The sequence below is a fragment of the Delphinus delphis genome, chromosome 18 (assembly GCF_949987515.2).
Source record: "Delphinus delphis chromosome 18, mDelDel1.2, whole genome shotgun sequence".
Classification (NCBI taxonomy): Eukaryota; Metazoa; Chordata; class Mammalia; order Artiodactyla; family Delphinidae; genus Delphinus; species Delphinus delphis.
Genome location: NC_082700.1, coordinates 11791866 through 11815910, shown reverse-complemented (window position 1 = coordinate 11815910; position 24045 = coordinate 11791866). Strand labels below are relative to the sequence as shown.

The 24045-nt window shown below is 42.8% G+C and overlaps 1 protein-coding gene across 5 annotated transcripts in view; it reads left to right on the top strand.

Moving 5' to 3' along the window:
* The window catches only part of DCLK1 (doublecortin like kinase 1), a 325658-nt gene that overhangs the window by 151124 nt on the left and 150489 nt on the right, over positions 1-24045 (top strand). For all 5 annotated transcript variants that reach the window (XM_059996033.1, XM_059996035.1, XM_059996031.1 and 2 more), the window contains exon 4: positions 17161-17260. In XM_059996033.1, coding sequence (XP_059852016.1) covers positions 17161-17260 — 100 coding nt within the window. The remainder of the gene's footprint in view (positions 1-17160; positions 17261-24045) is intronic.

The window sequence follows — 24045 nt, the reverse complement described above, 5'->3', positions numbered from 1 at the left end:
TTTTTCAGGTTAGCACAACATCTATAGTGTTGTAATAGAATGTCCTAGACTTCGGAGTTTCTGTCTAAAACCCTCTAGAGGGACTTCCCTGGTGGCGCAGTGGTTAAGAATCCACCTGACAACGCAGGGGACACGGGTTCGAGCCCTGGTCCAGGAAGATCCCACGTGCCGTGGAGCAACTAAGCCCATATACCACAACTCCTGAGCCTGCGCTCTAGAGCCCACAGTCCACAACTACTTAAGCCCACATGCCCTATAGCCCGTGTGCCACAACTACTGAGTCCACGTGCCATAACTACTGAAGCCCTCGCACCTAGAGCCCGCCACCACAATGAGAAGCCTGCGCACAGCAACAGAGTAGCCCCCGCTCGCCAGAACTAGAGAAAGCAACAAAGACCCAACGATGAAGACCCAACACAGCCAAAAATAAATAAATAAATAGATAAATTTATAAAAAATAAAACCCTCTAGAACTCAAAGTTAATGGAAAAATGAAGCCACTAACAGCTGATGCTACGAAAAAAAAAAAAAACCTCCAGGTTTAAGTTTAACAGTAATCTGGTATGTTTCAAGCCTTCCTCCTTCTACTTTTAAAGTGAGATTACAGGTGTTTTGTGGAGTATTTGTATGTTATTCTCTATTTTTGTATGCATGAAAGATACACACCTGTACTGGTTTGCCAGAGCTGCAGTAACAAAGTATCATGACTGGGGTGTGTAAACAGCAGAAGTGTGTTGCTTCACAGTTCTGGAGGCCAGAAGTCTCAGTTGAAGGTGTCAGCAGGGTTGGTTCTTTCCCGGGGTCTGTGAAGGAGAATCTGTCCCTTGTCTCTCTCCTAAGCTTCTGGTGGTTTGCTGGCAATCTTTGGCCTTCCTTATCTTATAGAAGCGTCACCCTGACCTTTCCCTTCATCTTCACATGCCGTCCTTCCTGTGTGTGTGTCTGTGTCCACATTTCCCCTTCTTATAAGGCCAACCATCGTACTGGATTAGGGGCCCCTTCTACTCTAACATGACCTCATCTTAACTAACTGCATCTGCAGTCACCCTGTTTCCAAACAAGGTCATACTCTGGGAATTAGTATTTCAGTGTATGAATTTGGTGGGGCAAAGTTGAAGCCATAGTCACACCCTTCACCGAGAGACTGCAAAAAAATAACTGTTTTGGTCACTGTAAATGTTTATACAAAGACACTTCTCGAGTTTAAAAAATTTGGTTAACCGTTCATGTGTTTGAACACTGAAGGGCAGTATAACACTACAAATACTGCACAAAGAAGTTTGTGGCTCAATTACTGTAGAAATTGAATTATCATAATGGCTTCATTTAAATACACTTTATAAGCATGGCTGTTGTTTCTGGTAGTTCTAACCTGATATCTGATGAGACTGAATGTTAGAGGCAGAGACTGAATATTGAAACTTGAGGTTGTCTAAATGACAGACAAGGGGAGAACCTCAGTGTTGAGATTTACGGTGAATGGTTATGCCTTTTCTATGGTTTTAAAGCTTTAATTGGCTGCTCGTTGTGGCAGTTCATGCTTCCATTTCATTTCTTTTAACATCAAGGAAGTTATGATTGGCATGGACAAATGTTTCAGCATGGGGAGAATGTTCACTCGTCTACTTGTCAGGTATTTCAAAAGAATGTGATTTTCAGGGGCTGTAAGGAGATAGCTTATATAGTTACTGCACTGTATTCTTCACATGGGAAAGAAAACTGGATAATATACAGACGGAAAGTAAATGTTATTTTCATGTACTTTGGTTAGTGTTGATTGCAGTTCTAATGCCTTACAGTTGCCTAAAGCCTGACAGCCATTAGATGGAATAATTTTCAGTATGAAAACAGTACAAGGGAAAGAGAAGCTGGAAACTGCTGATTTGTTTTGCCTTCTATGCCATGATTGTTGGCTTTTCTGAGAGTAATCTTAGAAGTTTATGCTTTACCAGGGCTGCATACAATTACTTGCCTTCTGCTAAACGCTTGTTCTGTGCCTGACACATGTCCGTACATTATCTTATCAAATTCTTTCTACCATCTTGGGAGGTGGATGCAATAGTATTTTCATTCTCTCTATGAAGAAAAGGAGATTTCTAAATGTTGAGTAATCGGCCCAGGTCACCCAGCTAGTAATGAATGGAATTGAGTTTTAAATCAGATGTCCTCAGACTCCAGAGCCGCTCTTCGAAGCTTTTCAAAGCTACGACAGCCATCCAAAGCTACTCTTATATGTTGTCCTGTATTGGTGTTTCATGAAATGAAAATTAGACCATAAACATGTGGAAACATAAACGTATCCTCATCCAAACATTGAGAGTATCTCCCGGTCCTTGCTGGATGTTCCCTAGATAAATGCACTGACCCTTTATGTGCCATTAGGGACGTTCAGAGCTAATCACGACAGAAGGCCATCGATACCGTAAGACTAGTTTCTGAAAGAAAGAAGAATCATGTCAACTTACTTCTCACTAGTGAAATACCTAATAAATAAAAATCAACCATTAGAAATGATTTATGAAAAGCTTTGATTTTTATCCTCTCACTTTGATGTCTTAGGCCCCAAATCTATTTCCCCAGATGGCTGAGTTTTATTTACACTGTTTCCTTCCAACTAGAGCTAACATTTGTAATAGTTTTTAATGGCCCTGGTGATTTTCACATTTGGGCAGAGCAGATGTGACCAAAAAAAATACTGTGTATGATTGATTTTTATTTTTAAGAGAGACCTTTCCCTTGGAAGGTGAAACTGGCAGCCTTTCAAACCATGATTAGCCCTTATAACCAGGGGATGACTTGAGGGGCAGGAAGAAGAGGCAGAATGTGCTTCTGGCCTTTATCGAAGGGGTTTAATTTTGTTCCATCTCTACTGAGCTGGTAATATTTGGTCTGAAATTTCCTGTTATAGATTCTCCATATCATCTGCTTCTCCCCTCTTTTCTCCCAGGAAGGGAGAAAAGAGAGTCATGGTCAGGGATGGGCAAGAGAAGAAGGACTCAAAAAATAATCTTAGTTGAGAAATCCACCCTTTTCCCAGCGTACCAGAGTAAGCACACGAGGACGCTCACGCCCACACACACAGACACATACAGCATCAACTGTATTGATTGTTCATGGGCTCCCATTTCCAGAACTGGTGGGTCTGGACTGCAGGCTACCTTGACTGCCTTTGGAGATTGCTAGAGTTGGAGTGTATCAGGAGGCCTGGGGGCCTCCCTTGGACCTTAGGTACAGCCACGGGGACTGGCCTTATGCACATGAACCATGGCTAATGATCACTTAGTATGGAATTCTCCCCCAGAGATTGGAAACTGCCTGCCCATGGGTTGAATTCAGGATACCGGTGTGTTTTATTTGGAATGCACAGTGTTTTTTTATTAAAAAAAAATGCATTGCCAACTTTTAAGAATCGGGGACTTTCAAATAAAAACCTGATTTCACTTTCTCTCAGGAAATCAATGAATCTAGCAACACTGGGCTAACCGTCCTGCAGGACAGGTGTTGAGGGAGGTGACCCTTTTAGGTGAGAGGAGGGTTTCGGTTTATAACAGCCCCACCAATTTCCTGTTGTCTGCCTGTGTTAACTGCCATTTTCCACCCCATTTGCGCTGGGTTTTATGATGCTTGGCCCACTTCACTGTTTGTGTTACCCTCCAGGCCTCTGTAAGCATTTGAAGTCGTGATGCTTTGCACCTACAGCTCATGCATTGTGGGGAAGTGGCAGCCAGCCCCATGCTATTTACCGAACTCTGTATGTAGATAAAAAGGATTATAGAAACTCTAATATATATACTATAGGATGAAGACAAAGAAGAAATATTGGCCTAGGGTGTTTTGGTCACCATATATAATTTTTTTTAAAGACCATTGAATAAGGAACATCTGCAAGTATATGTTCATCGTTGTATACCCATATCAGCCTTTATTTATAAAAACAATGTTTTGGGGCTTCCCTAGTGGCGCAGTGGTTGAGAGTCCGCCTGCTGATGCAGGGGACACGGGTTCGTGCCCCGATCCGGGAAGATCCCGCCCACATGCTGCGGAGCGGCTGGGCCCGTGAGCCATGGCCGCTGAGCCTGCGCGTCCGGAGCCTGTGCTCCAAAACGGGAGGGGCCCCAACAGTGAGAGCCCTGCGTACTGCAAAAACAAACAAACAATGTTTTGAAACCAATCCTTCATTTTAGACGTCATAAAATTTTTTATCTTACTATTGCCATGTCTTTCAGCCTTTTGTCAGTTTTGCTTAGATCTCAATACAATTATGCAAAACAGTATTATCATTCAAACAACTCCAAACAATTCTAGAGAATGTTTTCATTAGCAATTTAAAAAACCTATTCTCAAATACATTTTTGGAAGAATAAGTATTTTTTTTCTCCAATAATATTTTTGATGCTATATAAATGTTTGTCTTAGCTGCAAACGTTTGAGTTGGGGTACAATAAAAGTAATTTTTTCATATAATAATTTTAGAATGTAATTTTCGGTTGCATTTGGACTGAATACTACTGGAATCATTATGCTCAACTAGAAGTGGTTAAGCATCCACCAGCCAGAACACTGACCAATATGTTACACATAACACACAGGAGACAAAAGGCTGTATCCTCAGTTCATTTAAAAAATCCAATGTTTTAGGAGCGCTCCCATTGTGGAGCTGTTGATGGTGATGATGGTGGTACCAGTGGTGATGGTGGCCATGGTGTTGATGGTCATGGGGCAGTGGTGATGGTGGTAACAGTCATTTTGGAGATCTCAGATTTATGGGAATGTCATCATTTGAAAAACATCATTTACTTGAGAAGACTAATTTGAATCGTATAAAAAAAATCCCTTTTTTTAACATCTTTACTGGAGTATAATTGCTTTACAGTGGTGTGTTAGCTTCTGCTTTATTAAAAAAAAATCCCTTTTAATGTCAAGCTGTAAAGTCAGACAAGTAGATTAGAAATAGAAAGATTGAAAACAACCAACTCCATACTTTAATGTCAAGCAATTTACAAATTTTCCTGGAAGAAGCATGCTTCCATGGGTTTGGGAATATCATTTTTTGCCTGTAACCTCAAGTGACAAGCCAGTGCACAAGAATATAAAAAGTAGAGTGTTTGTCTTTATACTTTTATCCCTCAAATAGATACCAATTCTTTGGATTGTGATTTTCTTGTGAACCTTTTTTAAAAAATCAGGTTTTACCAAAGGGTACTTGTGAGGAATCAACGTAATGTTAAGTCTCTCTTTGGGGCCTGGCACATCATAGGCCTTTGCACTGGTCTTGGGCTCCTGAAACATCAAGGGGGAAATAAGTCATGCACTGATTCACTGGTCATGTGCACATAGAGATAGGAGTCAGTAAAATTGCAAGAGAGCTAAATGCTTTAAGTACATCTTTAACTCCTGATCAGAGAAACCGTATCTGAGAGTGCTGCCTTGCACAGGTTTTGTGGGCTGTGTTTGGCCCTCTGGGTTTGAAGCCCAACCTTTGTGATCCACGCTTCCTAATTCACCTGCACTCCAGGAACCCCGTCGCAGAGCCCCTTAAGCCAGCTTTTCGGTGTCCTAAGTTTAATTTGCCCCACACCTATCCTGTTCAGGGTTCCCAGGCTTACGAACATTTAGTGGAAGCAGCTCAGAGCATCACTTTTTTGTCCTTCCTCTTGACATTGACAAACGGTGACCCTGCTCTGCCACAAACACAAGCAAATGGAATAAACACGCATGAAAGAACACACTTTCGTAAATCTTTTTGGAAGGTGTAATTATTTTCAAGGAGCTTTATATGGTTGTTTCTAGATCAAAAGTTGCGTGGACTGAATGCAGCCCAGAAGAACCTTTTGTATGGATTTGTTTATGTGGTGTTGCAGATATATATATATATATATGTATATATTTTAAAGTTGGGGGATATGAAATTTGACAACAATTCTTATTTAAATGTGAAGTCATAAAGTACTGCAGGGTGACACAGCGCTTGGTGCTGCTGGCTTTAGACGTGGCATTTATTATCCTTTTTGCTGCAGTCACCACTGAAGTTTGCCTGGTCCGCCTCCCTCATCTGTTTTCTCTGCCAAGCCCAGGCTGGACCTGTGTGGCGACTTTCACCGAGGGCAGCCAGAGCACCTCTCGGCATTGGCAGTGAGAGCTTGAAGTATTTCTCGGACTTGTTTGAAGCTGCCATTATGCCCAGCACCTCTGTTCACATGTTAAGCAGACAGCTCAGTATTAACTCTCGGTGCCACCTTTTCCCCTTGGGGATTGTTTTTCCTCATCTGCTCTGAAAAGCTCTGTATTCGTTGGCTTCATGTGTCTCATAATTAGTTTATGTCTTCTTTTTCCAGTGATCATAGTATAATGTTTCTGCCTAATTAGAAACTGAGTCACAATCTCCACTACCTATTTACATGGATCTTTTAGAAGATCCTCTCAGCAACAGCATGTAAGTTTAACTCTTTTTCTAGCCCTGAAAAGAATGACTTGAATCAGGCTTGTTAAATAACCCTGTTCTTGGGCGCGTGGCAGCCCTCAGCTTGAACGTCCCTTGCCTTAGTCCGTTAGGTCTGCTGTAACACAATACTGTAGGACTTCCCTGGTGGCGGCAGTGGTTAAGAATCCGCCTGCCAATGCAGGGGGACATGGGTTCGAGCCCTGGTCCGGGAAGATCCCACATGCCGCGGAGCAACTAAGCCCGTGCACTGTAGAGTCCGTGAGACACAGCTATTCAAGCCTGCGCACCTAGAGCCCGTGCTCCATGACGAGAGAAGCCACCACAACCAAGAGTAGCCCCCGCTCGCCGCAACTAGAGAAAGCCCACGCGCAGCACCGAAGACCCAACACAGCCAAATAAATAAAAAACAAAATAGTACTGTAGTCTGGGTGGGTCATAAACAACAGAAATTTATTTCTCACAGTCCTAGAGGCTGAGAAATCCAAGATTGAGTGTCTGGTAAGAGCCTGCTTCCTAGATGGCTGTCTTTTTGCTGTAAACTCACCTGGCAGAAGGGGCAAAGGAACCCCCTCAGGCTTCTTTTATAAGGACCCTAATCCCACGACCTAATCACCTCCCAGAGGCCCTACTTTCCAATACCATCACACTGGGGGCTAGGATTTCAGCATATAGATTTGGGTGGACACATTCAGACCGTAGCATCCATCTTGAGGTAAGTGGTATGCATTTGCTTCTGAGCTCAGATCAGAGATTATTTGTGCCCTCTTTAAAGAGATGACTGTGTGACAGTTTCCACGTTCTTGCACTATGGTTTAACTCCTTAAGTGAAGAGTGGCAGGTAGATTAAGCTACTTCTTTTTAATAGATTTTATTTATTTATTTATTTATTTATGGCTGTGTTGGGTCTTCGTTGCTGTGCGCGGACTTTCTCTAGTTGTGGCGAGCAGGGGCTACTCTTCATTGTGGTGCGTGAGCTTCTCATTGCGGTGGCTCCTCTTGTTGCAGAGCATGGGCTCTAGGCACGCAGGCTTCAGTAGTTGTGGCATGCGGGCTCAGTAGTTGTGGCTCGAGGGCTGTAGAGCGCAGGCTCAGTAGTTGTGGCTCGCAGGCTCAGTAGTTGTGGCGCACAGGCTTAGTTGCTCCACGGCATGTGGGATCTTCCCAGACTAGGGCTCCAGCCTCTGTCCCCTGCATTGGTAGGCGGATTCTTAACCACTGTGCCACCAGGGAAGCCCTTAGAATAAGCTATTTTAAGATGTGGTAGCCAACAGGAGAGAAGTCTCAGGAGAAAGCAAACACAGCAGTGGGATTGAGGTTACATTAACTTGTCAAGAGGGCAGACTTGGAGGCCTCTGAGGTCAGCTCTGTTCTCCACACTCCTCTTTCCCAGATGTTCAAAGGTTTTAGTATTCCATTCTCAAATGGTAGCCCCAGATTCCTCATCATGATGCCTGGCCCAGAGACCTACCATGCCTGACCAGTGCCAGCACTAATAGTAGCAGCTGCCCGTCCCCCTGTGCCTTCCCTGTGGGCCAGTAGTTACTGAGGGCTTTAACTACCTTCATTCATTGAATTCTCAAGGAACTCTGCACAATAAGCCCCATTTAACAGATGCAGAAACTGAGGCTGAGGACGTTTAATAGCTGCCCAAGGTCACATACCTATTAGGTGGCAGAGCCAATGCCCCCTGTCAGTATTTGGTACTAGAGGGTCACTTTACTCCTAAAAAAAAAGAGAAGAAGAGGATGTTAGTATTTAAAAAATAGGATAAGTAATGAAAGAACCATCATTTAGAAGAGGTTGCTGTCCCATGAAGGATGGTGACCCTGTATGAAGAGCGCATTGCTCCATCAGAGAGGATGCTCCATGGCGGTCTTCCCTAGGTGATGTCCACGTGAGCCAGTGGCTGAGAACACACTTAAGGAGTAGATGTACTTTCCATTCCATAATTATTGGAATTTTTTTTTTTCTGGTTGACCCAGCAAATTAAATTGCTTGCATTTCAAAAGAGAACATTTCTTTTTTCCATTTCTTTTAAGCATCAGCATGTTATTCCAGTGTTAGCTCCGAGCCAATTCTGAATTTTAACAATATTATCCATTTTTGCAAAAAAAGATCCTAGAGCTTCACACTTGTAAAAAGCAGTTTGAGGAGCTTTCTTTTCTTCTCTCTGTTACTATTATTTTACTATTATTAGAATAATGTATTGCTTTTCTTACTGGTTATATCTTTTTCTGAGGAAGAACCATAGTTTCTTGAAAATATTTTTCCTTATTAGAAATTTCTTTGTTTTTCATCTTTACTGGAGCATACTTGCTTTACAATGTTGTATTCGTTTCTGCTGTATAACAAAGTGAATCAGCTATACGTATACATATATCCCCATATCCCCTCCCTCTTGAGGCTCCCTCCCACCCTCCCTATCCCACCCCTCTAGGTGGTCACAAAGCACCAAGCTGACCTCCCTGTGCTATGCAGCAGCTTCCCACTAGAATTTATAGCTAGAAGAGCAATTGTAAAATAAACTACCATTTGTATAAGTTTGTCATTAAAGAAATGAAAAAGTGATAAAGGAACTTTATTTTTGATAAAGGAACTGTATTTTTGTGACAATAATATAACGTATTCCTAATATTTGGCTATAAGCTAATTGTAGATATATTTTAGAACCAGAAATGTATGGAATTACATGATTATAGAACAGGAAAATTCACAATGGTTGACTTATAATATGTGTCATAACAATGCTCAATGCTAAGAGTTAAGGAATGAAGCGAAGTATGGAATGAAATTGGAAGAGAAATCTTCTCAAAATTAAGTTTTGACAGGAGGAGGGGGCCTATGTGTGTCAAGTTTTAACTGAGAGCTAATTATAATGGTCATATTACGAGTTGTGTAGAAAGGAGATTGTTGATTCTGGTGCCTTAGATACACAGGTGACTGGACTTTTTTTCAAAAGTCTAAGTATTCCTTTTTGGTAAAGATTATCTCATCAAAATGTGGACAACAGAACCTTTAAAGCTACCCTCTTTAACTGGTATCAAGAAGAATGAGAAATTATTATAATTAGTATTATATCCTTTTTTAAAAAAAGAAAATTGAAACAGAAAGAATAGGGATACTCAATGATTCCAATAAATGGACTGAATTTCTTGGCTTTTATTTTTTGTGGTGGTTTGTAATTTCACTTAAAATACATTAAATAGGTGACAGTGAAATATTTTTAGCGTCTCTAACATACCAGGAGACACCTGATAAAGACACAGTGGCTGATGTGGCTTCAAACATATGAGGCCATGGCTGCAGAGATATCCCTAATTTCGTTGGTAGAGGTCACTCTTGTAAAGAAAATCTCATCATACAGGCGCTGCTGAGAATCTCACCCTGTTCCCTGATGTCAGCGTCACCATGGAGATCTCATTCCAGTAAGGGGGAATGGATTCCACAGTCCTGCTTTGGAAACGTGTAAATAGCAGATGCTTTTATTGCCTTTGTTTGAATCTCTGCCCTTGTAGAGCAACTCAAACCGGAAGCTCAGAGCAGAGGAAGTCCATATTTGTCTGCTGTGATTTTTTTTTCCCCCCTCCATGTAAGCAGCTTGGTCCCCTGGGACGAGAGTGCATAAAGACAAGTTAATGGGAAAGAGATGAATTCAGATTTCACATAAAGAATGTCAGAAAACTGAATAATGTTTTCCTTGAGTCAAAGAAATAATTCAAACTTGCTTTAATACTTTTTATTATAAGCTATTAATGTACAATATATGGGATAACTAAATGGTTTTATCAACTGAAATTTATAATACAAAATTGGAAGGGTACATGTTTCTATGCATTTGAATAGACTTGTTTTCCTGAAACTTGGTAGTTAAGAGCCTGCATCTGAATTCTAACTGACCTGGTTTCAAATTCCTATTGATCTTCTGTTTAATCTGGCTACGTTTTTTTAAATCTTAAAATAGGGAAAATAGTAGCATCTAACTATTGTTTACTAGTGTGTCTCCTTCATAGCAGAGGGGCTTAAATGTAATAATGTATATTGAAGGTTAAGTACAGTAATATATATAGAAATATTCTTGTTGCTATATCACACCCAGAAGAGAATTTTCATCTTTTCTTTATATCTTCATCACATAATTACCGTGGTAAAACAGAACCATTACAGAAACTGATAAGTAAGAGAATTTAAGTAACCGGTCCAAGTGTATACAATGACTATGGCAAATCTGTGCTCAGAACCTGTGTATCCTGGTCCTCATTCAAAGGCTTTTTCCAGCACATCTGGCAATTATAATCGTCCATGTTTTTTCAGATACAGTGGTGTTTATATTTGGGATTAGATGTTCACATAGTAACCAAAGTGTTGGTAAGAACTGCAAATTAATTGATGGAATATTAAGCCTTGTGTGCCATAAACTACCTCCTTTATGAATTGCATGCAGTGCATCTGTAATTTCGTTTCTAGTGTAGGGACATTTCAACAAAGGACACTTTTCGCAGAGGAATACAAATCTCCAGTTCCCACAAAACTAAAAGTTGGTGACAGACCCCGATAGGCCCCGATTAAGATAATGGTTCATAGAACTATATATACGTGTGGAAGCAGGTAAACATATTTGCAGGTGACTGTCACAGCATCATTTCAGTGGAAACTTTTTTTTTTTTACGTCTTTATTGGAGTATCATTGCTTTACAGTGGTGTGTTAGTTTCTGCTTTATAACAAAGTGAATCAGTTATACATATACATATGTTCCCATATCTCTTCCCTCTTGCGTCTCCCTCCCTCCCACCCTCCCTATCCCACCCCTCCAGGCGGTCACATAACACCGAGCTGATCTCCCTGTGCTATGTGGCTGCTTCCCACTAGCTATCCACCCTATGTTTGGTAGTGTATATATGTCCATGCCTCTCTCTTGCTTTGTCACAGCTCACCCTTCCTGATCCCCACATCCTCAAGTCCATTCTCTAGTAGGTCTGTGTCTTTATTCCTGTCTTACCCCTAGGTTCTTCATCAGTGGAAACTTGGTGGAAATCAGAGGCATGAACCCAACTTCTTGTTAGCAACTTCTACCAGCTTTGCACCAATTCCCTGATACTAATTCAAAGTGTGCTTTGCACCAAGATAATTATACCAGTAGAACCCCTGTTCTCAAAGTGAGAAGGGGCACCCATATGCTACATTTGACCCAAATCTACTTAGAGAAGAAGGCTGTTTGTTGTGCCCAGGAGTTACGTACTAAGTTTTTTTTTTTAACGTTTTATTTGTTTATATTAGGTATACATTTGATTTATACTTATTTGGAAGGAAAACTATATTTGGGCTAATAAAAATAGCTAAAATTTATTGAGGATTTATTCCCTTCAGATTCACAGTCGAATTCTTAAAACCACCAATATGATAAACGGAGGCACAGAGAGAATAGCATCTACGGGGCAGAGCTGGGTTAATGCAGAACCCGGGCTTTGACGACAGGGCTGTGCTCTTGGGAAATGGTGCCAGAGCAGATGTTCCCATTGTGACACAGAATCGCACTCAGGGAGGCACTGCCTCTGCCCAAGGTTTAGGATCTTTAGAAGCAGGGTTTCCTGATTTGCTCAAGTCAGTGGTAATGGCAGAGCACGAGCTGCACCCCAGCCGCCTGCCTCCAGACCCATGACAAACCACTGGAAGGTATTGCAGGTTACTCTCTGCTGAATTACTAATTCACCACAGTGTGTTAGGAGTGTCCGTCTGTGCACATATGTGCTGGAAATGAATAGGGGAAGGATGAGGGCAGTCGTATTCTCAAGGCCTAGCAGGGTGGCTGGCAAATAATAGGTGCCCAATGAACATTTATTGAGTGAAGATTAGGTGTTCAGAGCAGGGGCGAGGCACTTTGGATTGGAGTGGATAGAGAAGGTAAGGCTTGGATCTTCAACTGAGCTTTGACTCATAGGAGGGATTTGAATAGGTAAAGAGTTAATAGGAGGGGATACCTAATGGGAAAAAAAAATATCATACCAAAGCCACACACGCATAGGAAAGAAAAAGCGCTTTTCCAAGGAGAATCAGTAAAGCAGATCAACTGGAACATGTTTCAGGTTGGAGCATAGTACTTAGGTTTATCTCTCCACCCATCCATCCATCCATCCATCCACCCATCCACCCACCCACCCATCCACCCACCCACCCATCCACCCACTCACCCACCCACCCATCCACCCACTCACCCACCCACCCATCCACCCACCCACCCACCCACCCACCCACCCATCCACCCACCCACCCACCCACCCATCCACCCACCCACCCATCCACCCATCCACCCATCCATCCATCCATCCATCCATCCACCCATCCATCCATCCATCCATCCACCCATCCATCCATCCATCCATCCATCCATCCACCCACCCACCCACCCACCCATCCATCCACCCACCCATCCACCCACCCATCCATCCACCCACCCATCCACCCAGCCACCCATCCACCCAGCCACCCATCCACCCACCCATCCACCCAGCCACCCAGCCACCCATCCACCCATCCACCCACCCACCCACCCATCCATCCATCCATCCATCCATCCACCCACCCACCCACCCATCCACCCATCCACCCACCCACCCATCCACCCACCCACCCACCCACCCATCCACCGATCCACCCACCCACCCACCCATCCACCCACCCACCCATCCATCCACCCACCCACCCATCCACCCACCCACCCATCCATCCACCCACCCACCCACCCATCCACCCACCCACCCATCCACCCACCCACCCACCCACCCACCCATCCACCGATCCACCCACCCACCCACCCACCCATCCATCCATCCACCCACCCATCCACCCATCCAATGCTTATTGAGTATCAGGCACCATGCCATGGGTAAACCTACCATAGACTTGAAAGATAGGTTGGAACCAGATTTTGAGGAGTCTGGAACGCCAAGCTCAAAGATGAACTTTAATTCGATGATAAACCATTGATGCTTTTCTGAGCCATGGAGGGAGATGGTGAAAGTTTTCTGAGGAGAAGGAGCTTAGGAGAATTAAATAGGACCGGTGGGAGAGAAAGGAGATGGGAGTGAGAAAAACCATGAGAGGGAAATGCTAAGGTCCACAGGTGAGAGGCTAAGCTCTGGACTGATGTGGTGATGGGGGTGAAGAGGAGGGGCAGGAAAGGCCTGGGCTTGGGAGACGGTACAGAGGCAGCATCTGTGGCCATGGAGACAGTGGAGGTGGGTGTATGCTGACAATACCAACTCTTCTGGGGGCAAGAGAATGATGGTTAAACAGGAACAGGTTGGACTTTCTTTTCTCAAACTTCTTATCTCTGCCTTTGCATCTTCCCTGGATCTAATATTGATGGATGATTCCAACATCTGATACCTACCAACCAGAGAGTTCATGAAAGAATAGGTCAACTCTCACTACCTTGTTGTAGCAAGGAGCATGTTTTTTTTTAATCCATAAGTGGAACTTATTTCTCAAAGCTGGTTACCACCCTGACTTTTGAGAACCTCAAACTTAAAAAGGAATAACAATGTGTAAATATATAAAATCAGATCATTACGCACAACATTGCTTTTACATTTGTCTATCTTTTCTAATCTTTTGATATCAGAATGTACAGTAATGCCTAAAGGAAAGTTCTCAAAGTATATTGGCCTAGAGAAAAGGGTTATAAATCTTACTCTGTTATTCTTTATTGTTAGATGGAATACATTTACAGCTACCTCAATATCAGTGATAAAGAGTGAGAGCACGGATAATTGAAGGGCATAGATTATCCTGAATCCATATTTATTGTAACCTTGTGTTTAAGCCTCTGCTATCAACTGTTTTACCAAGGCTTCTAACAGGGAGCAGTTTTATAAATTTGAATTTGATCTACTGACCGTACCCACCTTCTCTGGTGGGAGGTTGTGAGCAGGGAAATGGCTAAGTGGTGCCAGAGCAGAAAGCACAGAAAACATCACAGTTTCTGACAGTTGAACAAATTCTTGATTTTAGTCACTGAAAATTGAGACGTAAATGAATACATGTTGCTTGGCATTGAAAGGACTTTTCCCTTTTTTTGTGCTGAGCGATGACAGTTAGTTTTCCTTAATCATCACTGCGTTCCTTTTACGTTCTTGGAATCCTGGAGTTGGAAACAACATCAAAAGTTCATCCTTTTTCAGTTCCCACTTGCCAACAGAATTATACCTAAACTGTCCAGGCTGCATTGTCTGTTCCGTTCTCTGAGTCTTCTGGGAGGCTGGTCATGGGATTATGATGGATGGGAGTTGGCTGGCAACCTGTTCATAACACACTATAGTTTTGATAGTTATTTGTCTGCTTAGCAGTGGCATAAGATAGGCACCAGTAGGTGAATGTCTTCTCGTTGGCCATCTCATGCTCTAAAATGCAAATGATGGGACTGTGAGGAAAGAAAGGACAGTTTCTTTTGGAAAACAGTACTTTTCATCCATCAGAGCTTTGTCATCATAAAGTTTGGCGCAAAGCCTGGCACAGAGTAGGCCCGGCATAAATGTTTGAATGATTTAAAAATTAGCCAATAAATATTTATCAGCTAGAGAAATATGGTAGCTCAGGAGTAGGGTAAGTAACTCTTATTTCCTTTGTGTGTTCTTTTCACTTATGGCCGTCAGCACGGTACCAAAGGGACCCTGTCAGACAGGAGTCCATACCAATGCGGGTGAGAAGAGTTCCAGAATCACATGAGTCTGGGAAACACTATATTCTTCTATCATCTCCTCTTTGGAGTTGCAGTGTACATTAGCACACTAAGGGTTTTGAGAAGACCAGAAATAAAGAAACCTGTTTCTACTGGTTAAATATTCCCCAAATCTCTTTGGCTATGGGACCATTTGGGGCACAAATGCTATTAATCATTCTCACTTTAGGAAATACTGCTTTTTTAGGGTTAATTCACACTTTGCCTGAAAAAGACACGGTTTCCCATTCTTACTCATTTTTGTATGCATGTGTGCTGTATGCTAAAGGACATACAGTCGGCACAGTATGGACTTCTGCACGTAAAATGACAACGGCCTATGTAGGGTTGGTTGGGATGATACCCATGCTGATAAAGAAAGCTGGGGTGAGGAGTGCTGCGTCATAAAGGTAAAAATGAACAAGGTCGTGGTTGGAATCTGACAGAGAGGAGTGAAACGGAGAGTGGGTTCTGAATTCAAAGAGCCTGTTTTTAACCCAAGTAGACAGAGCTTCTGACACGAGTCTTAAGACCTTGGGTCCGTCTTCCTCGATGATTTCAAGGTCCCCCTTAAGTCACCTGTGTTTTCAAAGCTTTTGCAGACAGAATAAGTACTGACAACCATGAATGTCCCTCACTCATACTTAATGCTTACCATCAAACTGTTAGAGAAATATCATTCTTAAAACCTCAACCAAGCGATTATTTGGAAATGAGAGATTATTTAAGAAAAACTATGTAAAGCCTGCACAGCATTGCGTTTGGGGCTCTAAAGTGTTCTCCCAACTTATTTCTGGAAGTCCTACAGCATCTTTGACTTGTCAGGGTCATGCTCCAGGAACTGACAAGGAACAGAACCCCACAGGTGCTCTGTGGATGAAGCTACCAACAGATAAGGGAGGGGCTCGTACGAAACACAGACCCAAAATATCTCACATATCAGACACAGGGAAGCTTGTCTCTGGTCCTTAAATATCCGAGGGAAAGTGCAATAGATAAATAAGAAAGTCTATTTCATGCAGCTCTGAACGGTGCCTTCAGTTGACCGCTTTACAATCTGCTCCAAGCAGTCAAAGAAAATTGAAAATAGATAGAAATCAGCAGTGTTTCCGGCGCCTTCTGCTGGCATTATACATACTGTGAACAAAAAAAGTATTACACCGCACGTCCACATATCCACAGACAGAGAGCAATAAGCTTGAAATTATTCATCTGGACCACATTTACTTGGAAAGCGGCATTTAGCTCTCAAAGTTCGTATTGGAGAAGAAATTGAATAAATATAAAAAAGTTGTTAAAAAACTTTCCCTTTGGGTGACTACAAGCTGGGGAGCCCAATGGAGTGTTAAAGTTTAGCTCAGCTTGAGTTCAGGGCATACAGTCCCTCCGTATCTAAATCTCAGAAATGACTTTTTCTATTATTTATGTATTTATTATTACTGTATTCTATTATTCCTTGCATGAAGGGTACCATTTTTGTTTTAGCTGGAGGTAGAATGGGTCTCAAGGAGATTGTTATATTCTTGTTAGGATATAACTATTCTTCTCCGTTTGTTACCCCAATGATCATCGTGTGTATGGCAACTGTGGCATCAGTTACTAGAAAATGTATTTGTTGCTAAAATCAGATGCTGACTTTTATTGCTATCAGGGACTGTTACGTTCGGAAGCGTGAAGGAGCGCCCCTTTTCCACATGTTGCTGCATCCTCTCTGTTATGAAAATAAAGGGTTCTTACCTCATATCCTATTGATATATCAAGTAATAAATGTGACAGTTACCGGTTCTGTTTTCCTTATCCCGTCTTCCTGCACCACTGAAACGGAACAAGTTTCTTACTAGTAACAGATGCTTGCAACCTTCTTTTGAAATTCCTCTGGAGAAGCTGCCCTGTTGATTCCATTAGATGGGAAGTGGCTTTATGCAGATGTCCACTTGCAGGGATGCACTGTTGTAATTGCTGTTCTGCTGACCCCTTGCTGAGTGCCATGCTTTTCTCTTGTAGGTGATGTGCCTTCAGGACTTCTTTGGTGACGATGACATTTTTATTGCATGTGGACCGGAGAAGTTCCGTTACCAGGATGATTTCTTGCTAGATGAAAGTGGTAAGGAAAAAAAAAAAAAAGTTCAAAACCAGGGGAAATTTGAGGCAGCTTTCCAAAATGAGCTGCACCAGGCCAAGATTATGTCAACTCAAAAGCTACCAAATCAGTTTCAGATCCTCAACCAACATGGCTTTTCCATATCTTGAATTTCTTTGATTTTTTTTTAATATAGAAAACAGATGAAATGATCATTGGGAAGGTTAAATCATTTAAAGGGTAAATTACCAGTGGCTAATTTATAACCATTTCATAACTAAATTGATGTTCTATAGAAAAATCATGGTGCCGATTTCTACATTTTTAATTATATATTTTTGTCAAAGTGCGTAGTTGAAAGATATGTAACATAAAATTGTTGAGTATGTGTCTAGACTCAGCTTTCACACGGCCTCCTTTATCCTTTAGGTCCTAACTGAGAAAGATGGTTTCGTGTCCTTTTCCTTTAAATGCTTCAGAGTTTGTATGTCATTAGAATCTATGAAGGATCAAAAGAGAGGAGGGAAGCTCCCTTCCATTGAAAATGGAATGTGATTTTCTTTTTACATTTGTTAGAGGAGGAACAGTTGATAAAGAGGAAAAGGTGCATCTTAGCATATGAATGTGAAAGGTTGTAACTTCAAGGATGATGTTTTCTGATACCATAAATCATCTCAGAATCTTAACAGCATCACAGGGAAGATTGTTGCCCTGAACAGAGACCTTTCCCTGATCATATTACTTCTGGTTTAATTAGGGACATAGTACATATTTATTGACAATTCAAACTGTTGCTAGTTGGAAATACTTTTTGACGTGATAGTGAATTTCTTGCTTAGGTGAATGCAGGTAAATCGGTGAGTTTTTGAGTGAGTGGCTGGGAAATACTGGAGCTCCAATACAGCTGATGTACATTCACGTAGAGTATCTACGTATCATGTAGAGTTACATGTATTTAAACACACTACAATTATTTCGTCATTTTAATGTGACTTAGGGTATATAGGGAGGGATGAGAATAAGAGAGATTGTCCCTTTACCATAAAAACTTTAAATGCCCAATAAAAGTTTATATAGATATATCCCTTGAAGAGATTTAAGTCATTTTGGTTGAAAGGGCTTAACTGGAAGAGTGGTTTGGTGTCTCTTTCCCTCTAAATACCTTCCATCTTTATCTCTGATAGACTGTCCTTGGGGGCACAGATTTATGTACACCTGTCACACATATAATGTCCCCTGGGAGGGCCTTCTTCAGGATGAGGCAGCTTTGCCATTGTGCAAAACAACTGAATGTTAGGAGTCAGGCAGAAGAGCCGGCAGCACAGTTTTGAGAAAAATAAACTGCCTTGACTTTCGATTTAAAGAAAATAGCTGTTTCTGATAGAATGGTCTGAGAGACCAGATGCGTTCTGAAATGAGAGTTTCATTTGTTGCTTTGATACGGAAAGCAGCCTGTCAGACTCGAACAGGAATACAGCTCAGTTTCAAATCAGCAGAGTTGGCCTGGGGTTCCCTAGCCCTCCATCTCTACCCAGCCCCCAGGTAGACTTGGGGCTTCTCCCCGACCCTGCCTTGCTTGGTGTGGCCTTGTGCTGGGCTTTCCCTCTTGACAGTGTGCTCTCAACTCAGAACGCTGCAGCCTACTCGTGTTCATCTGCGATGGTGGGCAGGCAGGCTTTCTGAAAAGTACAACAGAAAAATCCCTGTACTCTCCCTTTAGAAACCTTTCTTATTAATAGGAATGCATATATATATATATACACACACATGCACACGTGTGCACGCACACACACGCGTCAAGGGATATTGACCATCACATATGGCTTGGCCATTTGAAGGACCACTTCAAACTATTTTAGTGAGAAAGTGAGAACTTCACATCCTTTCCTGAGATGAATATACCCTAAGCATTTCTTGGTGTGAAATATATTTGCTGAGTAACAGTGTCCTCCCCCATCCTCAGAGGAACACGTGGATTGGGGGAGGGGGTAGAAAGAAGTCTAAATTGAGATTTTTACTTCCTTGGATGAACCTACCCTGAGACTAAATTCACACGTTGACAACTGCAATTTCCCTGTTGCTTGTACGGCATGTTCTGGTGCTAATGTATTAACATTTGAATCTTTTCTTACGTGCTCTGAGCATGATTTAGCCCAGCTTATTTGTGCTTGCTAAATGGTATTTGCACGTTGAGGCTTCATTTGGCCTCTTCCATAGTAGCTTCCTAGAAGGAGCGTCAGCAGGGGGCCCAGGAGTCTACTGAATTAAGACTAGCGCAGGGCTGTGCTTGATTTAATGGCGCCAAGAAGTGGTCCTTTGCCACAGGGCAGCACTTTTATTTTGTCTCTCAAAATTAACCCAGCTCCCAGTGTGTTCAGGATTAGCAATAATACATCCCCCTAATTACTGCTGGGAAAGCTTCTGGACATGGCTCTTAAGGTCTTTGCAGTGAGGCATTCTGCCATGACAGACATTTATTTCATGGGGCTACAGTAGAGCCAGATCCATATGAGAAACTGCAAGGGAGCCTCCTGCCTCCCCTGTTTTCACATGGAAAGAAAAAAATGCCTTCCTTCTTCCAGCTCCGAATGTAACCATTTTAGCAAAATCGTCATCAATCACTGGATTCTTAGCGCCTTCTACCATGGTGGGTGCAGCACTATATGTAGAGACAAGACAGGCCAACAGATCCTTCCCCTGTGTGGCTTGTGGTCTAATTTAGAAATGATGAAACATAGTCAAGGGAGATGCCAGATTGGAGACAGGAAGCTTCACATGGTTTTGCTTGTATATTGATGATAAAATGATGAATTTATGATTTGCTGCCATTAAAAAGTGAGCGGATTTTGTTGAGAAATGCCTACCTCTTACCTGGGAGGGATAAGTACCTCCTTGGTGAGGAGCCTGTCACAGGCTGCCACCTTCTGTTCACCCCCCAGCCTCAAATCCAACACCCTCAAACTCACCTGACCAGTTTCCTCACCAACTTACTTCACCCCTGCCAGGCCTGACACCTGCTCAGGTATCTAAACCTCACCCGTCCTTTTTTGTAAATTTTAATTTAATTTTTTTATTGAAGTATAGTTGATTTACAATGTTGTATTAATTTCTGCTGTACAGCAAAGTGATTCAGTTATATATATATATGTGTGTGTGTGTGTATACATTCTTTTTTATATTCTTTTTCATTATGGTTTATCACAGGATATTAAATATAGTTCCCTGTGCTATGCAGTAGGACCTTGGTGTTTATCTGTTCTCTATATACTAGCTTGCATCTGCTGATCCCATACTCCCACTCCATCCCTCCCCCGCCCCCTCCTTCCCCTTGGCAACCACAAGTCTGTTCTCTATGTCTGTGAGTCTGTTTCCGTTTCGTAGATCAGTTCATTTGTGTCATATTTTAGATTCCACATATAAGTGATATCATATGGTATTTGTCCTTTCTGTTCATCCTCTCTGTTTACCAATTCCCAAGTGTCCTTGATTCCAGTGTTAATAACCATGACTTCAAACTTAACATATTTTTGCTTAGGTGTTGTATTTGCTTTCTAGGGCTGCTGTAACAAAGAACCACAGTGGCTTAAAACAACAAAAATTGATTCTCTAACAGTTCTGGAGGCCAAAAGTTCAAGATCAAAGTATTGGAAGGGCTGTGCTCCTCCCCAAGGTTCTAGGGAAGAATCCTTCTGTGCTCTTCCTAGTTGTGGATGGTTGCCATTAATCCTTGGTATCCCTGGCTTGTTGTAGCATCACTCCCGCCTCTGCCTCCATCCTCACTTGGGCTTCTCTGTGTGTCCAAATGTCCCTCTTCTTATCAGGACACCAGTTATTGGATTAGGGTTCACCCTAATCCAGTATGACCTCACCTTAACACGATTACATCTGCAGAGATTCTATTTCGAATAAGGTCACATTCACAGGTACCAGGGTTAGGTCTCTGACATATCTTTTTTGGGGGGAGACAAGTATTGTTTGGAGTTGTCCAGATTTTATTTGAACTTGAGTTACAGGTAAACTCATCTTCCCTTGTTTGTTTTGTCCTGTCTTTCGATTTGCACAGTTATAGCTTTATCATAATTAGAATACATAAACAACAGAGCTGTGATAAGGCTGCCTCTCCCCTTACCTTTCATAGGTAGGATCACTCACCAGGGGGACCAGAGGGATGGGCTGAGAATTTCAGCAATGGACTTGACAGAGCCCCTCTTGAAATCCCTTTGACTAAGATGAAAATGTACGGTCTGAAGGATAGAGGTGGTTGTGTTTTTAATTGCTTGAACGGCCTCGTCCAGAAAGTGTCAATACTGATTTATAGGTGGAATATGCTGGGAGAGATCTCTGTTAGAATTGGCCCCAGAAGGTCCCTGAAGGGAGGGGCTGTTCGTCGGCTGAGAGTCACACCCCAAGGTTCTTCCTTGGATTCTGTATAGTTTAGCATCGTTAGAGATGCCCATTTGAGAAGGTTGATGGTGTGTGGGTGAAATCATCTGGGAGGGGAACTAATATGGTAGAAGACAGGTGAGGATCCACAGAATTTTAACAGGATGGGTTGTATCTAGGAAGATAAAGTTGAATTGGCATAGACAGGAAGTAGAGCTTTGGGGATTTTTTTTTTTTTTAATTTAAAAACAAGCCAGTGCTACAAGCTTGGTTAGGAGCCGTGTATTTCAACAGGGGCACATGTGAAGATTGCTTTTAGTGGACTGCAGGCTTCTTAATGAGATATGGCTCATTTACTGTATTGTTGTAGGCATATCACGTATTATTAAACCATAGAGCCCCTCTGATTGAAGATCGCAAATGTTGACTGAAACAAAAATTAAAAGTGTTACTCAAATTTCACAAGAATTAGTATAGAAGTATAGTAAGTCTAGCATAAAAGTACAGAAGAAAGGTGAATAACTAAGCTTCCACGTGATGTTTGTTGTTACGTGTGTAGCGTTTATACTTTTGAAGTTATGAAAGTTTCAAACTGCACTAAGACTTTGGGGAGACTGAGTGTGTGTGTCCACACACACACCAGGTCCTGTCTCTGGGGAATGCCAGTCCAGCTTTTTCCTGCAATAGGAAGACCCACCTGGAGTATAGTGTTCTTTTGGGGTATGTGATTCTAGAAGGGATATTTCCTCTCTTATGGACCCCCATGGTGTCAGGTACCCAGAATCCACTTGATAAATGTTTCTAGAAATATTTCATCCTGCCCACTTTCCAAGGGCTCATGTCCTGAATGAGATGAAGCAGAAGTGCCCTGCACCACTGATTGCTTTCCCCAACTCTGGGTGATAGGAAGATAGGGTTAGAACCTAGTGTAGTAGAAACGGTATTGGGACAGGGTTAGAACAGCGGTCCCCAACCTTTTTGGCCCCAGGGACTGGTTTCGTGGAAGAAAATTTTTCCACGGACAGGGGGTGGGGGGGATGGTTCAGGTGGTAATGTGAGCGGTGGGGAGCGGTGGGGAGCCATGGGGAGCAGTGGAGAGCGGTGGGGAGCGGTGGGAAGAGGTGGGGAGCGGTGGGGAGAGATGGGGAGCAGTGAAGAGAGGTGGGGAGCGGTGGGGAGCAGTGGGGAGCGGCAGATGGAGCTTCCATTGCTTGCATGCCGCTCACCTCCTGCTGTGCGACCCAGTTCCTAGCAGGCCGCGGACTGCTACCGGTCCATGGCCCGGCGGTTGGGGACCCCTGGATTAGAAGACAAAGGTCTAGTCCAAGCTCCGTGTCCTACTTGCTGTGTGGTCTCTACATCTCCAAGCCTGCTTCCTATTCTGTAAAACACCTTTTTTTCTTCCCCTGGGTTGTAATGGACCTCAAATGAGATAATAAATGTCAAAGCACGTTCAAAACTGTGTTCCTTATTACTTAGTGAATAATGTTAGTGAGTGACACCTCAGCTGAAATATACCTCCTGGTGGACTGCAGCTGGACTCAGCCACGTCGATGCATTGGTTGGGCTTAATTGGAGGCAGATGTCACCAGGATTTGCTTTTGGTGCTCTTTAGAACAAGAAAAGTGATTTTCTGTTGCTTTTTCCCACTCTCAACTTTTATTCCTGTGATGGAGGTAAGGGGAAATTAAGAGACCTTTGAAGACATCCACTCTTTTCTGGAGGGAATCTCTGGAAGGTTAAACCAAACCACATTTAGAACCAGTCAGACTTCTGAAACTGACAATGTTTAGGAGTCTCAGGCCTTAGGTCCACATTGATTTGGGTCAAAGGAATTTTAATGGCCCGGCTGCTCTGTCCTGGGGCTGGTGATGCTGAGAAACCCCAAGGTCGTTGGGAACACCGGGAAGATGCTCAGTGCCTGGATTGACGAGACCTCCTCACAAAGTGGCTTTTGAGCTACTGCTAACAAAATTCATTCATTCTTGGGCTTCCCTGGTGGCGCAGTGGTTGAGAGTCCGCCTGCCGATGCAGGGGACACGGGTTCGTGCCCCGGTCCGGGAAGATCCCACATGCCACGGAGCGGCTGGGCCCGTGAGCCATGGCCGCTGAGCCTGCGCATCCAGAGCCTGTGCTCCGCAACGGGAGAGGCCGCAACAGTAAGAGGCCCGCGTACCGCAAAAAAAAAAAAAAAGAAAATTCATTCATTTTTTCATGTATCCATTCATTTATTCAGTAAGCTAAACTAACTTACTATGTGGCAGGCAGTGCTCTAGGCACCAGTAATTGTAGACAGTAACACTTCCGTGAAATAGGACCTTCATATGACTTTTTCTTTTGCGGTACGCGGGCCTCTCACTGCCTTGGCAGGCGGACCCTCAACCACTGCGCCACCAGGGAAGCCCCCTCATATGACTTTTAATATT